The 20,661-nt window shown below is 36.1% G+C and overlaps 1 protein-coding gene across 4 annotated transcripts in view; it reads left to right on the forward strand.

Moving 5' to 3' along the window:
* The window catches only part of DACH2 (dachshund family transcription factor 2), a 302,386-nt gene that overhangs the window by 222,492 nt on the left and 59,233 nt on the right, over positions 1–20,661 (forward strand). For all 4 annotated transcript variants that reach the window (XM_075763080.1, XM_075763081.1, XM_075763078.1 and 1 more), the window contains exons 4-5: positions 7,749–7,904; positions 10,725–10,897. In XM_075763080.1, the coding sequence (XP_075619195.1) occupies positions 7,749–7,904; positions 10,725–10,897 (329 nt within the window). The remainder of the gene's footprint in view (positions 1–7,748; positions 7,905–10,724; positions 10,898–20,661) is intronic.

Below are 20,661 nucleotides of genomic sequence, written 5' to 3' on the forward strand. Positions count from 1 at the left end.
CAAGTGCCAAGTTAACCTCTCAGCAACACACCTGCAAATAACATGAGGGAGTTTTTCATAGAGTACACAGGCAAGCTGTGGAACTCCTTGCTACAGGATATTGTAGATGCAAAAAAATTGACATCTGTTTAATTTAATGGAAGAAAAATCTATTAAAGATTATTAAATTCAAGGAAAATAGCTCTGTTTCAGGAAGTTCCTACTGCATAAATTGTTGGAGAGTATTCCGGGAAATTGTTACTATAGGTTTTCTTTGTATTTAAACTCTTCAGTAAGTATTACTTTTCCTTTCCATTTAGGAAGCCATAAATATCTAGCTATTGTTATGAAGATTACAAGCTTTTCCCTGCTCCCTCCTCCTCCCTCCTTTCATTATCACATGGTTAACTATCAGGTAACAAAGCAGCAAAGATTTCATTTATTAATTATCAGAGCTTTTCCTCAGCGTGTCACATTACTTTCTAGCCAAGAAGCAACTTGTTTTGATTAATATTTAGGATGACTAAATCAGCAAAAGAAAAGAGGAGAACGGATACAGGTAGTGAACTTTTAGAAGTGCTTTTGAATATTAGTGTATTTTTATGAAATTTTTTATAGTAGTTTGTATCTAACTTTCTATAAATATGATGTTTCATCTTGCTAAATCTAACTCTAATGGGGTGCTTTGGTGGTATAAGTTGAATCAGCTGACCCATTGAGATATGTTTGGTATTTTGAGTTCAAATGAAAATACTGTCACTTTGAGCAGTTTGTGTGTTTATCACACTAGTCCCTTACATCATACTGCATTTTCTTTCTTTTTCCTGCATCTCTTTGTTTGTTTTGCAGCATTTTTCCCATTTTTTAATATTAGTTACTTGAGGAACAGGCCATACATCCATTTTTAGCAATTGTCTGCAGAAGACTTTTACGGAAAAGATTTCGTTGCTGCAGCCAGTAGTTCCTCTACAATGATCTTAGAAAGTAGGAGACAACACTCCATTGTATTTTAGCAGCCATCAGCATTTTTGTGTATGTCATTGGAAGGGATGAATAACCCAGTCTGTGGTTAGAGAGAGAACAGGTTTTATACTGTTAAGAGTCTTTGATCCTGAGCACCTGATTGTAATTGGGAGATTTTTGTTTTGTCTGGAAAGACCCATGGTAGGACAGCCTTGCTTTCTGAGGTAACTCACAATAAGGAGACTTTTCTGGTATTATGCTTTAGCACTGTAATCGTCACTCATAATTGGGGAACTTTACAACACAGTGTATTTACCACCTTATTTCTTTTTCTCTGTTCATTTTGAAGGGAAGGAATTGATGGTTTGGGAGGGATGGTTAGGTTCCTAAACAAATACTACGTCTGTGCTTTTGTCTTATGAATAAGTATCTTCCTGGAATTAATTGTTCTTAATTAAATTGGCATGAAATATTCTGACATATTCCCAGTTATCTTCAGTATCCTGTTTGCTGTGAAATAAATGTTGATTTTTGCTGTCATTAAGACTTTTCAAAAAGTTTAGAAATTATATTCAAATTTCAGATGCCTTCTTATTGTATAATTATCAACAGATTACTTCACCTAAGTTGTGACAGACATATTTTTTAAGTATGACTGACTGATGGACAGATTGGGAATTGCTGAATTAATGGGCACATTTCAAAGCTTTGGCAGGGCTAAGCAGTAATTACATCTGCTGAACCACTTGATAAGTTTTTGGAAGTAGCCCAGTAAAGCCATCACTGGATTTCTTGAGTTTTAATATTTTACCCTACACACTTTCATGGCTTTCTTGTAGGGTGCAATCCAGAAGTTGATATAGCCGAATACACACAGCTAAACAAATCAATGCATTAAAGCTTTAAATGCATTGCAAATCTTTAATTTAGATTTTCAGATGGGTGTCATGCTTTTGGGGGCTGATTAAAAATCTCATTCCCATTTTAAAGTGAGTTTATTTGAGGGTAATAAGGAACCACAGAAAACATCCACGCTTGCGTGGTCTCCATAAATAGCACCATCTACTGCCATTAGGAGGGACAGAATTTGGGGTTAAATGGGTCATAATCTAACCTGGATTGTACCTTCCTATCCTTACTGTAGTCAGATTCTCAGATTATCGAATATGACAAAAATTGTTTTCTACCTAATCTTCTCTTCCTGGGACTTTCAAATGCTGTTGCCATGAAAAGAGTTGACAGGAACTTGTAGGCTGAAGCGTTCTCAGCAGAGATCATTCTGTGTAGGCCAAAAAAGTGACTGTGTTTCCCAGTATTGAGGTGAAATTAGGATAGTAGTAAAAGCAAATAGTCTGGGACACCTGAAAACATTGGAGTTAGGAATGCTGGCAAATAGACCCATGTTGTTTTAGGAGTGCTGGGGTTCCAGATAAGCCAAAAAATTTCAAAGGACTTTTGTGTGCTGGACACTTATAAAAGAAGTTAGAAGTGATAAATACTTTGAAATTATCAGTGTTGAAATAGCAATGCACTGAATACTTTTTTCTTTGCAGCTGATGTTATGCTTAATATGCCCAACAGCATGAAAAATGTGTTTAAAAATAATTTTAGAATAAAATTGGACAGTGAAGATGGTATTGCTTTTAACAATTTGAGTTCAATTTTTCAGAAATGTATCACAACAAAAAATAAAATGACAGACATAGATTGAAACAGTGTGGTTGTTCAATTCAAAGGTACCTCTGACAGAGTGGATTTCATTTAGCTAGACCAGACAGTTTTAAGGCTGATAAAATGAATTTGAAACCAAATGAAAAGAAACTGTCACCAAATTGAACTTTGATTACTTTCTGGAGATCTTTGAATACCTAAAAACAAGACATTAATTTAATCTTCACAGATATATCTTCACCAAAAAAAGTTTTTTTGTTTTGAAGAACACAAATGCACAGAGAAGTTTATTACTAGAAAACATGTAGCTTTAAGAGTTATCTTATAAAATTACTAAAATCCAAGATGGGTGAGAAGCAGCATTTTCAGAAAAATGAAGGTGAGCTTATCACTTGCATTTCCTTCAACTAAACAAAATGAAACGTAAACAGAGGCACTTTGCTTACAGACATGTACCTGATTGTAAATAACTTTGCAGTGGACCTGTGCGTACAGTGTATATCTTCAGCAGCATGTGTATGTACTGCTTAGGCTGATTTCCCCCGTTTGTCTGTGTTACCTGTGATTTAACTCCCTCTGTGTCTGAACTCACTGTTCACAGGGTCTTGGGAACAGAGACGTACAGAATTTGGCCACTGGGCTGTAAAATGGCATTAAGGGAATGATTACCTCTCACCGCATTTTAATTTAGAAGTGAATGGACTGAGGTTTGTTACATTAGTTTTGCTTTTGCTTATTTGAACATAAGGGTAACTCAGGCACTGATAAATAAGTCCTCTCAAATAACCTGTTAAGACTGGGAAACACCAGACATTAATTACTAAGTATATTGTAACTCTTTCTCTTACCAAAGTCATGTAGTGTCCATCTTTATCTGTGTCCTTTGAAACACGCAGTGCACTTCCGTATAGGCGACTGTGTACAATGCAGGCAATCGGGCCTTTTTTCATTTTTTTTTTCCCCATCCGTATCATACATTTAGCTGCAAATCTGAAAGCAGAACTGTACTCCACACATTTGCCATGTGGCCTGAACTGGATGGTTGAAGCAGGCCAGACCTTTTTTATGCAGCCAGAGCATTTGGCAATCTTTTAGGATGACTGGCCGGCTAATACCTCTGCCTTTTTCTTCCCGCTTTGCTGTGGCTATGTTGAGGGAACCACAGTCTCGGTGCTTGCTTCTGACAAGCGCCAGGAGCTCTGGAAGATGGAGGTTCTTGTCTCTCTTGCCCTTTTTTAATGCTGAGTACAATCTGTTCTGGGACAAGATCGACTAGAATGCAAACAAGATAAGGAAAAATTACCTTTTTGTCCTTTAGTTTTATCTGTTGGAGAGAAGGTCATATGGTAGTGGGTAATAGTGTTAAACGTAAAGCTTTTTGTAAAGCGTATAGATGATGTATTGGCATTTTGACAAATCAACAGACTTCTAAGTGCTTGAATAATATTCCTGTGACACTTATGAATCAAGTTACTAATATGTTAAAATGAAATATTCTTTCTCATTTAAAATAAATAAAAAGCTATATTTCCCTTCATATACAAGAGGTAAATGAAAACATTGCTGTTTTCTGTCGTCTCATTTTCCACAGTGTTGTATGTTTGCTTTCTTTTTTTCGTATAGTTTTTCTCCTTTTGTTTCATCTGTACCCAAAAGAAATTACTTGAAGTCCATCTCTCTTTATACAGTAGTACAGATCATTGTTTAATTTTAGTGAGACCCTTCACTAGCTTGGTGTGGACAAAGAAGATATTTTTTCTTATACCAATTTCTTCAGAGACCAAAACTTTTGACTATAATGAGAGAAAAAAAAAAACCTCTCATAAATTTATTTCTTTGTGGTGTATTGCATGATTCCTGTCATAAAGTTTCATTTTTAGTTTCACCTGTAAGCTCATCATACCAAAGACAGGATTTAGAATCTAAATGTGACATCTTTGCCTTATTGATGACACCTATTTGGACAAAAAATGACAATGAACAGAAATCTCCTGGAAAAATTGTGGCTAAAGCTAAATTTGACATATTAAGGAGGATTTACTTTTTATAGACATATTCACTTCTAATTGTTACAGTAACAAATAATTTGAAAGTATGCATTTATATATATATGTCAAATATGTACTTGCTGATATTCTGACAACTGTGTTACTAAATAAGAAAATGCATGTGCTCAAAAATGATTACTTTTTTTTTAAGTTGCATGATAGTAAAAGACCTGAGTATTTTACCACAGGTTTGCATTTCACATATTTGCTTTATAATGTGAATCTAGTTCTGTCTTACTATTTATTTATATGTAAGTTTTTCTTACTGTGTGGGAATAAATACTGCAGGGAAGGATGCAAGTTTTCTTTTAAAGCTATTATTTTTTAGCTGTGCAAAGGGACTGTGGGTAGGATGATTTGACGGTGTCTATGGTGTAGAGCACAGGAGTAGGACCTGTGAGACCTGACTTCTCTTCCAATTTCACCATAAGTCTACCAGGTGTCATGGAGGAAGTTGCTTCATAATTCTGCACCTCAACTTTCCCACTTGTAAGTTGGAGATAATCATACTGCCCTTATAAAACACTTCACAATTGAAGAGTTCTAGGTAAGAAGAAGTTGTAATTTTTTTTTTTTTTGAGAGAGACTTGCTACTACATAGTATGTGCAGTCCAGATTAAGTGATGAAGCTGTTATCTGCATGGTATACTGCAGACTACAGGATACATTTCATTTAACATGCACTTTTATTATACATCATACGCTCAGCAGTATTTTTTTTTTCTTTCTCTAAGGAGATGCGATAGGGAACATAAGAATACAGGAATGGTCTGTAGAGATAAGTGTATTGCAATTTATTCTTGTGTTGCTGGCACTGAATACTGGAACAGATTTACAAGTGGAATTTGCAGGGAAAAAAGTTATTATTGTCCCCATCTGTAAGGAAAACTAGTCCAGTGATTTGGACTGTACAACATAATTTAAATTCAGTTTCCTGTTCCATTGCAGGTTTCCTTTATTTCCTTAAGTCATTTTTTGTGCAGTGCAATTCTCCATCATTAAAATAGACATAATCGTACTTTCCTATGAACCATGCAACAGTTGTGAAGCTGGCCACAGAAAGGTGATAGGGTACTCTGATACTACAGCTTCGGGCCCACAGAAGGATGGTGGGTAGATGCATGAGGCTTTGGAAAGACAAGAGAAACTTCCAGAAATAAGTAAATGAGCTAAGAGTTTAGACCATCTGTGCCTGGGGTTGGAAGTATTGGAGAGAAGCAAACGGAGTGAGGGAGACTCGTTTCTTTTCATTCAGAAATCTCTGACAAATTCTCTTATGCACAGTTTTTGTGGCCACTGCCCTGATACATGAAGTTACATGTACAGAATCTATTTCTAAGCAAAAAATTCATGCTAAGGTACAGGTCATATGTGGTTTTTTTGAGGGAGCATAAAGTGTAAATGTTAAATTTACTGGAAAAACATATGGAGAAAATGCAACTTATTTGGTAAAATCAGATGCTAAACATTTCCTCAGAAAATCTTCTTATAAATTACACACTTAACTAGCGAAATAGTTTACCAGATAATACCGCCTTTGTTTCACAGCAGTCAGAATGAACAACTTCTGTACTGAGTATCAGTCAAATGTTATTTGAAAAGCTGATATACAGTATATTAAATAACAAAGATGCTGACATAGCCTTAACTGTAGTAGTTCTTCTAATTACTGCACTATGCCATGTTATATTATATCACATGGCATAACTTAATGTATCTTTCTTTATCAATGTATTTCTCAGCATTTTACAAATTACAAATCTTTTATAGGAAAGTAATCATACTTGGACATAGTGCTAAAATGATGGAGTGATTTCCTTTTTTCTCAATCATTGATCTTTCAAACTCTTTCATTTAGGTGTATTAATCATGTTTATTTAGCTAAGTGTTGTCATAAAGAATGGAATTTTTCTGTTACTTTCATATTCAATTAAAATGTGTTTTGCTTGCTGCCTCTATCTGCTACATCACAGTAATCTATTTACTTATTCTAATTGAAATTCTTGTTCATAAATTCAAAACAAAGTCAATACTGCAGTTATACATTTTCATAACAATCTATAATCTAATTGAAAATGTGGGGCGTACCTGAGAAAGGAGTGTACTTAAAATACCTTTTTACTCTAGAAATGTTCAATCTAACTTTTTTAAGGTGGTTTGTTTTGTGGACCAGATGTGTTTCAGAATTCGCTGACATGGTCTACTTAACTGCTGTTTAAAAGGAACTTGTTGTTATTCAAGTGTCTAAGTGTAATACCAAAGAAAACTATAATCTGTAAAATTAGTGCAGAGCACCCTCCCTTCAGAAGACCAAGCAGATATTCTAGACCAAACACGAGTGGTTAGTTTGCTATACTGTGTTTTTGTTGTAGACAGTAATTACCGTGCATAATTGCTAGCTGGACTCTTTAAATTTAAAGTCATGAATGCTGATGATGTCCAAGCCCAACCTAATGCCTGGCTTGTTTAACCTAGCAAAGAGAAGTGTTTCGCTTAGGACATCCCCAGGATCAAACCCAGCAGTGGAGGAAGAGTTATTTAAACTCAAAGATAACAAACATAGCAGCAGGATTAATTGCTGTAACCTGTTGAGGGATGAATTTAAGCTAGACCGCTAGTGAGCATTGGAGGAGTGAATAGCGGAGCGACTCTCCAGTAAGATTAACAGCGGTGAGAGACTTGAAGAGCCCGAGGGTGGGCAACGATTGGTCTCTGGCAGGGGACTGGGTGGCCTGATTCCCTGTCATAGCAGGAGATTGTGATTCAGTGTCTCCGATGTTCCCTTTCTGCCTTATTTACTTAATTGTGACTGATGTTTACTTGGATGATTTTATCCTTAAACATTTAGCTTTTCCTGTTTCCAGAAACTAGTGTTATGAAAGTAGGTGATGTTGAAAGTTTCTAATATTTTTTGCCTGATGCATATTTATTAATTTATTTTTTTAAAAAAAATCAGGTGTAGGTTTCAGGTGCTTTTTTTCTGCTAGGTGCTTAGCTATGGTAAAGTGTATTAGCTCGTTGCTAACCAAGCAAAATGTCTTTTAAAGAAAAGTATATGCCATTTATGGTTTGTACCCTGTTTTGCAGGTGGGAGTGAATCCTCCTGGGATAAGGACAAGCTTCAGTCTCCCATTACAACGGGATCACAGCACAGCATTGGTCATCCCACACTGTCAGGGCAGTCGAGCCTTGGAAGTGCGCACCCACTCAGTCCTCTCCAGCAGAATCACCTGCTCACCAACAGTATGTACTGCGCTCTTACAGAAAAAATATTGGAGCCAGGGCTTGCACTCCTTCCCAACCTCCTGGAGGGTGGGGGAGATGGATGGGAGACACGTGAGTGACAGGAGGGTCAGTCCTCCCACTGTTGGCTGCACTTGTGCATCATGTCCAAGCCACCCACTGGGATACAGCTGCCCTTTTTGAATAGTCACCCACTGCTGGGTTTGGGACTGTCAGTCCTTAACTGACGTTTCCATGGCCTGGACTGAAGGGAAGAAAAACTATAAAGTTGCTTAAAATTTTAGCTATATGAGAAAATTCTCTTCCAGGTGAAAATGCTGGCCACCAAATAAAAATAGGACAGCTAGGAATAAATGCAAAGTGGCTAGTTAAAAGCGAGCAGAGGTAATTTCTCTGCCTTCTTTACCTTGTACCTGCCAAGTGTGGGAAGGTCATCCATTGAACCCAGCTATCCAAAGCAACTGGAATAAAATGACACAGATAAAGTTTGGGTTTGGAACTTAAAGCTCCCTTCAAACCCATCTCTTTTCCTTCCCTTAGAGGGGGCAGGTGGGAAGCCAGCAGTTCCCCTTGTTCTTTGCACCCAAAGAGGGAAGGAAGGGAAGGGAAAGTTATTCCAAGATAGATGTTCAGGATTGATATTTTAAAAATTAGTGAGGGTTAAAGTTAATTCTAACAGATCATGATGGATGAAGAATGAAAATCTTACTATTTCTGAATTCTTGTTACTTGTTTTAGCTCTTCATCCTTAAAGTTTCAAAAGTTGATTTTTGGTGTTAATTTTAATAGATGAATGACATTTCTGGCTCCTTACACAATTTTAGGAGCAGATAGTCCCTTGTTACCTATGTAGGGCCTCAGACTTGAACAAATCAAAGCCATTGAAATGACTCCTTCGATATGCGTCTGCTTTGTTCATGGGAAGGTATGTACCTGAGCATTTTGGGCATCTGGTTAAGTGTCAGTAGTTAAGAATCACCAGGCTATGGGACTCAAATTCACTGTAGTTTATCTTTTCATTTTATATTCTTGCATAATTCAGTACCTGTGTATATTTTATGTACAGGGATATTGTGTTCTTTGCTGATAAAGAAAACTTTAAAGATATTTTCCAGTAGATTTTGTAGTAGGCAAATGTCTATAGGATATTAAAGGGTTTATTGAATGTCAGACATTATGTCCAATGATTTGCAAGTGTAGGATATATTTTCTTCATAGTCCTCTGAAATGTTTGACGGATTATGTCTTAAAACTGGTGATGTGCTGTTAAATTCTGTTTGTAGTTTGCATTTAGTTTGCATGTCAATTGGACTTTAAGTAGACATACAACTCAATGTGGCCAGATGGTGTCTGGGAGTTTTGGAACTCTATAGAGTATGAGGAAAGATTATTGGGCTGTTAAGGGAGATATGCAGGGGAACAAAGGCTTATGGATGTAAGCACTGAAGGGGATTGTCAGTATGGTTTAAAGTGAAGATGTATGTGGGTTTTGCTTATTACCTATCATAATTAATATTGGCATGGTTCATCATATAAAATACATGGTGAATCATAAGACATCACAGTTGTTGATCAGGATATATTCAAGCTAAACAGAAATAGTGTGGGAGCTCAGAATATATACAGTTCTGCCTTTTGTGGTGGGTGCAGCGGTGTTTTTATATGGCTATAGTCAAATTGTATTGGAATAACATAAGCTATATCAGTCACTGATATTTTTAAGTGTGGGTTCTGTCATACACCAAAATGGTGACTGGCCTTCTTATTTAAAATAGTTAAAAAACTTTTAGAAGTAATCAGTGTGAATAGCATGTGGTTATGACTAGCTATATGATTATGTTATTTACTACTTGTACCTGACTTTTTTAATGAGAATTTCTAATCTAAATTTCATTTAGAAAAATGATAAGACATTTTTTCTGGCAGAATGAGTCATATTTTTTCTGGAAAAAAAAAATTCGGATGTGCAAAGGTAGCTATCTTCGAGTGGTCTCTCTAAAGAATTCTTAAATGCAGAAATAATCTGAAACAATTTTTTCAGTGTATTGGTGTTTTGATCTTACTTTCCATTGCAGTCATTACCAAATAGAACAAGTAATACACATGCTGAAATAGGTATTAATGAAACACAAGAAACCAATTCTTGCTAGCAGTAACATCACCTTTTTGGCAATGTCAAGATCTGCAAGTTGATCCAAATTAATTTCATATGTTCTTAAATTGTTTTGTATGCATAGTAGAAGACAGTGACTTTCTGGAAATTAAAACCTATGGCAACAATTTTACCCTCTCATTACATGTTCCAGTTCACAGACCTTCTGTAGGGTAGTTCAGTAGTGTCTGTAGTCCAACCCACAGCTTTCTGTCATCAAGAAATAGTCCTAATATAAAAATCTAGTCTCAGATCGCTGTGTATGTGAATTAAGAATAGTAAGAGGACTTGGTAAGAATATATTGTCACATAAAATTATAAATAAATATATGTCTGATGTATTGGAAAGACATGCAAATATCTGCATGTTTTGTGGGTTTTGCCTTATTGCTCTTAATAAAGAGATCACTGAACTTAGGCACTATTGTATATTCATTTTGCTAATACTGTGTTACTTCACAGCTGTTTGTTTCTTCCCTAATACAAACCATACAGCCTTTTTTGGAACGCAAAGACAATTATTCCCTATGTAACACCAACATTATTAACACATAATAATGCTGAGTTTGACAAGTCAGTGTTCCAGTAGAATATGAACTCTAAAAATTAAGGTGTTGGGTTATAAAATGAGGGAGTGACACATATAACCTATCCATGCTCTCTTTTAGGGATAGACCTGCCGTTTATGATGATGCCTCACCCTCTGCTTCCCGTCAGCCTACCTCCCGCTTCGGTTGCAATGGCAATGAATCAGATGAACCACCTCAATACGATAGCTAACATGGCTGCAGCAGCCCAAATGCACAGTCCGCTTTCCAGGGCAGGGGCCTCTGTTATAAAGGTAAGAGTCATCTATGAGACTTAGGAAAAAGTAGCTTTTTGTGGCTAACAGAACCATTTACAGTGACTTTCTTAAGGAAGGTAATGAAGAGGCAATGAGTTTGTACTGCCTATAACACACCTGGTCTGCTCTTCCTGCTAGTGGTTCAGTTTGATGAAATACCCACGAGTACGGTCAAGAAGTTAAGATGCTCCACTCTATCTACAAATCTGTAATGTAATTAAAAACAGATATGAATACTCAGTAGAGGCTAGAGGAATAAACAGTGCTGCATCTGTTAAAGTTCAAAAGCTATTCTAAAATGTTGTTTAAAATCAAACTTAGTGTTATACTTAAAAGAAAATTCTATAGAACATAACAGGAACTCTAGTGCGGTGAGTATAGTCTCTGGTAGCCGCACCTAAATTTCCTTCTGGCTGTACAAAATATGTTTATACTTTTGAAAGGCTTCTGATAGTCTCTTCCAAGCAGGTTGTTAAGAAAATTTCATGCCTGTGTTGAGAGCCACACACTAAAAAATATGTTGAGACAAGAATTTTTCAAAGTAGAAAGATACAGGTTCAGTGCATGTGAAGGATTGGTGCTATTGGATTCTCTAAAGTACAGTGTGTCCTCTTTTTATTGAGGAAAAATGAAAGGTTTTATCCATCTGACTTTTGTCTGTATTTGCATGCACGTGCATGTTTCTTGTTGAGAAAATAAAATTTTGCCAACTTTGAAAGGCAGTTATTTTAGTCCATTTTTCTTTATTATTAAATATTTCAGTCTATAGAGGTATCTGTTCTGGAAATTGCATGTCTTTTTATTTTGATATTTATGCTCATTTACACTCATGTATCCCCATCATTCTGGAATCCCTAAGTTCTGAGTTGCTTTATTCTAATAACTTTCACTGATTTGCTGAACTTAATCTCTCCTATTTTTATTTTAAAGCATCTTAATTATAAAATATTGTTATTTTATCATTGAGACAGTTATTGTTGCCATTATTACAGGCCAATTTTGAAAATAAATTTGTTAGGATTGTGTTGAACCTTTCTATTTTGGTTTTACACCAAGCAGGGAAAGAAACTAGTAGTAGTACACAACCACGTTTATTTTTCACACTTGTATTTACTGATATCAACATACTTTCAAGGAAGAAACCAAATCTCTTTTGTCACATTACAGTAGCATAAAATATTATGTGTTTCTTTTGCCGAGGTTCTGGAGGTCTTTGTTTTTCCTCAGATCTTCCTGTCTCTGAGGTGTTTTTTCTTCTTTACTAGAGAGTCCGCTTTCAAATTAGGGCAAATGTTGTTCTTAATGCTTTGATTTGGTTTACGTTTTGTTTTCTTGGATTCCAGGAGGCTGGTAAAATTTGGGGGCGGGGGAGTTGTTCCCCAGTTAGAGACTATTTAGGATGAAGATCTATAAAAATTCTCTTTATCATATCTGCACAGTTGTTGACAGGTTGGGGGAAACATGATATCTCTGATGTCCAACTGTCCATTAATTAACACAAGTCATTGAATTGTTAGAAATTAATTGAGGTTCCATTCGTTTCACTCAGTAGCCTTTTCTTTAGTTGTTCCAGAGACCTTGTGAGAAAACCATAACTTAAATACAGTAGTAGAATATTTGTAGCAGCAAGTAGACTGCATAAGCTTTGATTATATTTTAAATGCTATCAGCATGTCAAAATGAAGATTAAATATGTATTTGTAACATTAGTTCTTTGTAATATAAACTACAGTTTTTGCAAGCAGCCTAGGTTTAAGGATGCTCTTTAGCAGGCCCTTGCTGATGCTAGTTACTCATTTACAGCTATTTTTTCCCCAACACCTGCACTAGAGGATACACAATATCTCCCCAGCAACAGTAGGTCTCACCAGCACTCTAGTGGGAGTTATTTCCTCTACATGATGTAGAGGAAAATATGCCGGTAGCTAATGTGACAGAGGTAAAGTGTGCATCCATTGCTGCGTTACTCTCACCTGTCAAGTGATGTTGCATCTTCCTCTCGTTTGTTCTGAATGCTGAAACTGTAGGTGAATTTTATTACAGAGAGTGTGAGGCTCCTTTTGTCCTTTCCTTCCCTTATGTACAATCATCTAGCTCTGAATGACGATCAGTTAAGAAGAAATCCTTGTACAAAACGAAATGTGTAAAAGAAAAGCATTGCTGCTGCTGTTATCTGTCAGCAGTATTACTTTTATTATATGACGTTATTTAAGTGCATTTAATAAGTACAAAAAATGACTAGTTTTAGATAGACTGCAATTCCAGCATCATGATGTTACTTAAAATGGGAGAAATGAATTGAATATATTGTGTATCTATTTCCATACTCTGATGACTAAAATACCACTTGGCCTGTTTTCTATAGGTGTGAGAATCAGCTACTTTATAAAGGTTTTGAATGAAGTCATTATGCTTTTTATATCACGTTTGCCATTTAGAAATAAGCTGTTCTACCAAGATATGCATGATCAGCAAAGTTAACATTTAGTGCTCCAGAAAGAAATGTCATAACTATGAAACTTGATTTCTTCCTGACAGGAACACTATAAATTAGGCGGGCACAATGGCCAGGCTCGCAAAACCTTCTTAGCTGTCTATAATATGATCTGATGTGATTATAGCAGCACCCGCTAGCAGTGCTATAGCTACAGTTCTGTCAGTGCCCCTGTCATAAATCCAGTCTTGCAGGGATTTACTGTGCATCTGAAAGAGCTTTCTCCATTTGAATCTTGGCTCAAATGGTTCTGAAGAATCTGTGTAATGGAGGGTCTCATACGGCAATACCAAAATTTGACAGTAACACTGACTTCACCAGCCTCTCTCCTCTCCCTCTTGTGTCTATTCTCCTGTTAGTTCTTTTTTTCCAGAGCTATTCTTCAGCTGGATGAACTCTGCAATCCAGTTGCTGGCCTAGGTGTAAAATGCTTTGCCAGCCCAGTCTTGAGGACCAGTCTGGGATGGAACTTAGCTGAATTACACTTGAATCATGGTTTAGGCTAGAAACAACAGTGAATGAATGTAGCAGTTTACTGTCATCCAGTAATTTTCTTCCTGATACTCAGAAAAATCTACTCAGTGATGATATTTTCAGGTCTTCAGAAGCAAAGTTTGGATAGGCCCTTTATACAACAGAGAAAGGATTTTTCACTGAAGTTTATAGAACAACTCAACTCCAGAGAGCAGTAACTATGTAAAGCTAAGATTTTTATTTTACGGTGGACCTATAATGAATATGACTGATTATGTAACAAATTAATATGACTATTAATATGCATTCACAGCATATTATACAGTTTATCGTAAAGCGCTGTTAAGATGTATGCTGAGAACACGAATAGAATGCTGAAAGCACACCTAAATCATAACAGATTATTTAAATTAAATTGGGTCCAAAGGAGTTGACACCTCACAGCACATAGCGTGGACGACAAATACATGAAGGGATGTTGCAGCAAAGGTAGGAGTAGCCCTTCTGTTCACTGGCAGTACATTTGAACCTCAGAATCAGACCATGCCCATATAACAACTTCTTGTCCATAGTGGAATGAGGCTTCAAGCTATGGACAAAAAAGGCATCGGGAGTGTTGAGGTAGCATCATCAAGCCTAAAGTCTCAATTTATACAGATTTAAGCCAGAGAGGACTTAAATGACTAAAAACCATATTAGCTTACACAATTTGAGCCAACAGGCAGGGAGAGGTTTGGGGTTAGGGAAGTATAAGGAGGGCTGGCAAGAGCCAAGTTTCTGGAGCTGTGACTATGTGAGTCGTTGTGTATTCACTGAAAGGCCACTTTCCCTGATGTCCTTTGAAACAGGTTGGTGGGAGATACTGAGGTTAGGGTGGGCCTGAAATGGTGGGACCTGAATCCAAACCAGGGGGTGTTAAACTGCTCCCTTTTGTATTAGATACCAAAAGAGTACTGATAGTAATGAGGCAGGATTTTGTCCCAGAGATTTGAGAGGCTCTTTAACCTTTTCTCCCAGTTTTTCGTTGCTTCTTGTTCCATTCACCCCACATATTTTGCACTTTCCTTGCTCCTCCTCTTCATGTCTCACCCTTCCTCCTCCATCTCTCCTCCTTCTCATCGTTCTCTCTCCCTTTCTTTCTGGCTCTCTAACAGCCTCTTCTGAGCCGCTGAGAGATGTGGTTCTCCTGAGAAGGAGTATTTCTGCAAATTGGTTTCCTGCTGTCCATTTTTCTTCTGTCGTCATTCCCTCATGCTTGCTGCGTTCCTACTTTTCTCTTTATTCTTTCTGCCCTTATCCAGGTCACAATTAGGAATAAATGGCACATTTATTGAATGCAGCTGGAAATCCCAGAGAGAAAAAAAGTTAAAATGTAATTGAAATGCTTTGATTCAAAAAACTTCAAAATAAAGCATTTTTTTTTTAATTTGAAATCATATTTTTTTCAGAATTTCACCCCAGTATACTTTAGAAACAAATCAAAACTCACCCACTGCCCCCCAGAAAAACCCCAACCAAACAACAAAAACCCAACAACCAAACATTTTAGGTGAAATGCAATGTTTTGTTTTGGTACGGAGACTGAAATCTCATACTTCACATCAACCCTACACAATCTCCATCTGAATATTCTGGTCTGCTGATAACAGAACAAAGCATTATTTGCAGAGTGTGATCTAGACATGCAGTAGAGATTTTTGAGTCTCCTTTTCTTTGTGTTCTATTCTTCTCCTGATTTTGTGGGGTTGTTAAAGCATTTGTAAAGGATGTATATGACATGATTTTAAATTCCCTAAAGAGAATACAGATGGGCTGTGTAATTATTGCTGAGAGGTGCTATTTTCTGTGTGCAGTACAACTCACATTCATAATATTTACCTGACAGCCAGAAAAATGTGGCCGTCTCAGAATACTCTGAAACGATTCTTCTCAATATAAAAACGTTTCTCGTTACAGAATTTATAACATATTTAATTTCATATCTCTCTGTGCATTCAATTCATTCTGATTTTTTCCAGAATATTACAAGATTTATAAAATAAAACTTCTGTAAAATTTATGTTATTTTCCTCATTATTAGATTTATTCTGTCCCATTTCATAGCATGTGTTCATTGCTGACAGCTTATTGCTGAAATAGGTACTAGAATATGTTAGGGGAGCAAGATGTGAGAGAAAGTAGTTTAAGTTTGCTTCTTACAAGGCTGATTTTTGTGCCTGTATCTGTAGCAAAGGAGAAGTGAGTGTGCAGTTTTGTATCTTTTTATTCACTGATACAGAGAAGCTACTATGTTGGGAGATGTTCAGGTCCCTACAAATTGCATTAAATACCCTTCTCATCTCTCCTCCTTTGAAGGGAGGCATATCCCTCTCCCCGCAATGCTGAGAATGCCTTGCTTGTTAACACCAAGACACCTCGTTGCTAGGTTAAAGAATAAGCAATGAATACTTATTTTAAACTTGCAAGTGGAAAAAAATACAGTAGGAAGCAAGTATATCTCTGTTTTGCAAAGCGTGCAAGGGAATATTGTAAGGTCAAACACATACTAGCTTTTAGTTCTGGCTCAGATCTTTTTGGTATTGGCTTAGTCATTTGCATTTGTACTTAGTAACTAATATAGCTATAACATAGATTAGATATAGCATTATCATCCTTAGTCCTGGGAGTGCCTTTCTTTCATTCAGTAGCAGCACTGGGTGAAACAATTCATGGGATGGGTACAGGTAGAAAGTTTCCACTGCAAGATCCTTTCCAATTTAAGTCAATATTGTACTTTCAGATTCAAAGTAAAATGTAAAGGTAAAATCTTAATATGTGAGTGAAGGTTGCCATAGTTTTCACAGACTGCTAATTTAAGAAATGGTGAAGAAGGAAGCTCTTGTTTGGCTGTTGACCAATACCGTCTGATTAGCTGCAGTTTTCTGTTTGGCTGAGCAGCTGGCAATTAATGAATTGATAGGAAGTAGTCACAAGGTAATGGAATTAGCAAGTGAACATCTGGTATTAAAAATCAGTAAATGTGGAAGAGTTTTTATGATTTCTTAAATTTGGTGGGAAAATAATTACCAGTTGACTACAACTGGAACAACTACATGTATGTGGTGAAAAAAGTTGCATTTTAAATGGTGAAGTACATACTTTAAGTGAATGACTTCCCAATACACTGCAAAAGATGAATGGGATCCAGCTGGCTTTCAGACATACAGATCCTATCTTAGTCTTTAGACCAGCTGTTTACCTTGTTCATCTCCAGTTCTTTCAGCAATTGGAGATACTATAAGTAGCTCAGAAGACCAACAAGTCATCTGTAGTCTTTGTATGTGCCCATTTCCAGACTGAGATAATTCGAAATATAAACTTAGCCACTGTTCTCTTGCCCAGAAACAGTAACTCTAACCATCGTATTTCTTGCCCGCCACTGTCTGACATAATTTCGTATTTAGCACAGCTCCTGCTTACTGTGTCAGGATTATTATTTTTCTTCGAAAAGCCTAAATGCCAATTATATATTGCTTTTCTCAATAATGCATTAGTTAAGGACTATAAACTTTAGAACACTTAAAAATGTACTTGTTATTAGAATTCAAATAGTATTAGTATCAACTAAGGTCAATTGGAAAGAAGTATGTCTCTTAGTACTAACTAAAAAAAAAAAAGTTAGCCATTCAATTCTTTGCTAACTGAAATTGTGTTAACTTTTCTTATTCTTCTCCCTTATGAATGGAATTCAGCCAGGGAGATAGGAGCAGTGATATCACAGGCATGAAATTGAGATGGTTTTGGATAGGAGGTGAGGAGGTCTGCAGGCAGTCTGCCGGCTGACTACTCCTGAGAAATGACAGACCCCTCCAGAGAAATGAGACTCTGGTTTCTGGATTTGTTTAAATGTGTAGTCCATTTGGAGAATCTGAATGGTCATTTGGCGAGCACTGGGAGATCGAGGTATGGCACAATAAACATTCCAGTGGGGAACTAGTGTGCAAATTTATGTGGGAAATTATTCTGCCAGAGCCTATGAGCGCTCTGTTTTTCCAACTTGGTCACCAGCTCTTTCTTATAATAGTTGAAACCTCTAGTCTAGACCTAAAGACAGCAGAATCCTCATTTTTCCTTCCTCTCCGTTTCGTTAGCGAGCTCTGGTGAATTCCAGCTCTCCTGCCACTGCAGAGACCTGTAGAGTACAGAAGCAGCACCTCAATTAAACATGAAATATCAAGATAAATGTCTGAATAAAATATCCAGGACTCAGACAAACTTCCAAAAGCTGCTTGTCAGCAGTGAAATGCCATTAAATCCTTCAGGAACTCATTAATAGATTAACATTTGGAAGAGTAATTACAGCTACATTAGAACTAAGAATAAAGAAAAATAAAGGAAAATCCAGCAGCATCATTTCTCTAAACTCTTGACACAAAACGAAGATCAATACTATAAAAAAATCAGAGGTAAGGAATTAAGGTCAAGATGATTATGTCAAAAATATGTAAGCTGTTCATATATATTTCAAATAAAACTAGTGTGGATGCACCTGTTATGTAGTGTTTCAAATTATTTGTATGGAATGCTGCCCCACAGGGGATAGAACAGGGATACTGAGGTGAAATCAAGGATGTATCTGGAAACTGGATGAGTTGATGACTTCAGTGCCGTTAACCTAAATCACAACTAAAATTAACAGTGTCAAGCTTTGTAGCTACATTTTCTGAGCCAAAGCAAGACGCTGATCTTCAGTGAGACAGAAATATATTACCCTTCAAAAGGATTAAATACTGCAAAAGTCTTTTTTGAGAATTTATGTTACAGTTCTGTAAAGGAAAGAGAAAAGATAAGATGAAGTAGGTGCTACAGTTAGATAAATAGGTGAGATCTTGAGAAATGTTTTCATTTTTCATAAAATTCTCACAATCTGTAAATTTTTTATATATAATTCATTACATTATAACCTGGAATATGAATCTTGCAAATTTATGAAATAGGAAGAAATTCAAATGGAGAAAATATGACTTTATTTAGAAAGGCTTCTCTGTTACTGTGAGTGTACCTACCATAGAACCAGATTCCACAGCAGTGTGCCGGTGGGAACTGAGCTATTTTTAAGAGGGGAAAAAAGAAATATATGAAAAATGACAAGGTTGTAAAATACATAGATGACAAATAAAATGAAGTCATCAATGTGTAAAAAAAAAAAAAAAAAAAAAAAGTTAAGGTTTTAGGTTTGCAATTTTCCTATTTAAATGCCCTCATTGATTTGTTACAAATACTGTTAACCCTGTGTTTGGAAAATGGTGAGGACATTATCACTTGTGTTCTCATTTGTAATAAAATAGATTAACTTGCTGTGAAATTTTAACTAGGCTGAGACACAACAGTAGCTACCTAATGAACCAGAGCACATTGCTGTTAAGTAGCTAAATAGATGCATACTGATTACAGGACTGAAAAATGGATCTGTTTACTTGCAAAAAAAGACTCTGTTCATAGTGTTATTCATTATAGTAGGGGAAATTCAGCATCACATTTCCACACAAACAATTCGAAATACACAATTTCTCAATCCATATGCAGTCTTAAATGATGATACTCTATCCTCATTTGTAGTACATATGATACAGAGAAAATTTCAGCTTCTTTGTCGCTTATAGGGGAAAGTGTATCTTCCCTGTCTATATAAATTTTTGTAACTGGTAAGATGTTAGATGACATAATCAACTAATTCTCTTAGAAAGTGATTCACTCTATGATTAAGAATGACATTATTATTTGACACTTTTATTTCTGCCTGAACATTTCAAATCAAGACCCTGAGTTTGAAGGCAAATTACTTGAGCAAAGATTATTTTACAGCAAGAGACAATGGGAAATGCAGTTACCAGAAGGAGCTCAAATACTTTGCTTTTCCAAATCATCAGCTTTTGAATTACTCCGATAACTCCCATTTAAGATGACATATATGGCTGTTTGTGTGATATCTAAGTGTTAATTCATAGTCATATTTGTTCATAGTTTTTTTTGCAGAACAGTTGGCATGTCCTCTCCTTGGCTATTCATTTTCATGGTTGCAATAGACAATGAAATTTACTTAAACTATGTACTCTTCTGTAAAATTAATCATTTCAAAATGATATCTTAATTGTAAATTGAGTCCTCTTTGTGGTAAAAAGAGAGGAAATACTGCCAAAGAGGACTGTTAAAACTGAAATTCAGGCAAATTAAATTACAGTCAGAGTTGTATCCCGTTAGCAGTAACCTATTTGGAAGCTATTATTTACACAAAGGTAAAAGACAAGTAGTATGTATAAGCTCAGGATTGCATGTATATGATTCATCATTTATTTAGGAGAATACTTCTTGGGGTAAGAATGTGACTTTTAAAAATAACTGAATAAGCAACCCATCCACAAAGTTAGTCATGACTCTCTTTTACTCTTCCGTTCATCTCAGGAACCTCTAAAACCACTCTTTTGGAGGCTGAGAAGAAGAAAACACAAGAGACTCTTAAGATCAGTGACTTGGACTTTTTTCCCCCCAAATTTGAAAATTTGTTTGTTGGAAACCATTCAGTTTTCAAAATTTTAAGAACTTGTGACTCATCATAATAGATTCATATCTGTTAAAACTTAATAAACATTTTTAATTGGCATTCAAAAATACTGCAATTAAAAGTCTCCCTTTAAGATTTATTAGTTATTGTATGTTCATTAAATAACAGATAATTAGTGAAAACAGATCCATTGAGAATTAACAGCTATGTAATAGATACACATCTGTTACATGATTTTGAGGCTCAGTTGTT

The sequence above is a fragment of the Balearica regulorum genome, chromosome 11 (assembly GCF_011004875.1).
Source record: "Balearica regulorum gibbericeps isolate bBalReg1 chromosome 11, bBalReg1.pri, whole genome shotgun sequence".
Lineage (NCBI taxonomy): Eukaryota > Metazoa > Chordata > Aves > Gruiformes > Gruidae > Balearica > Balearica regulorum.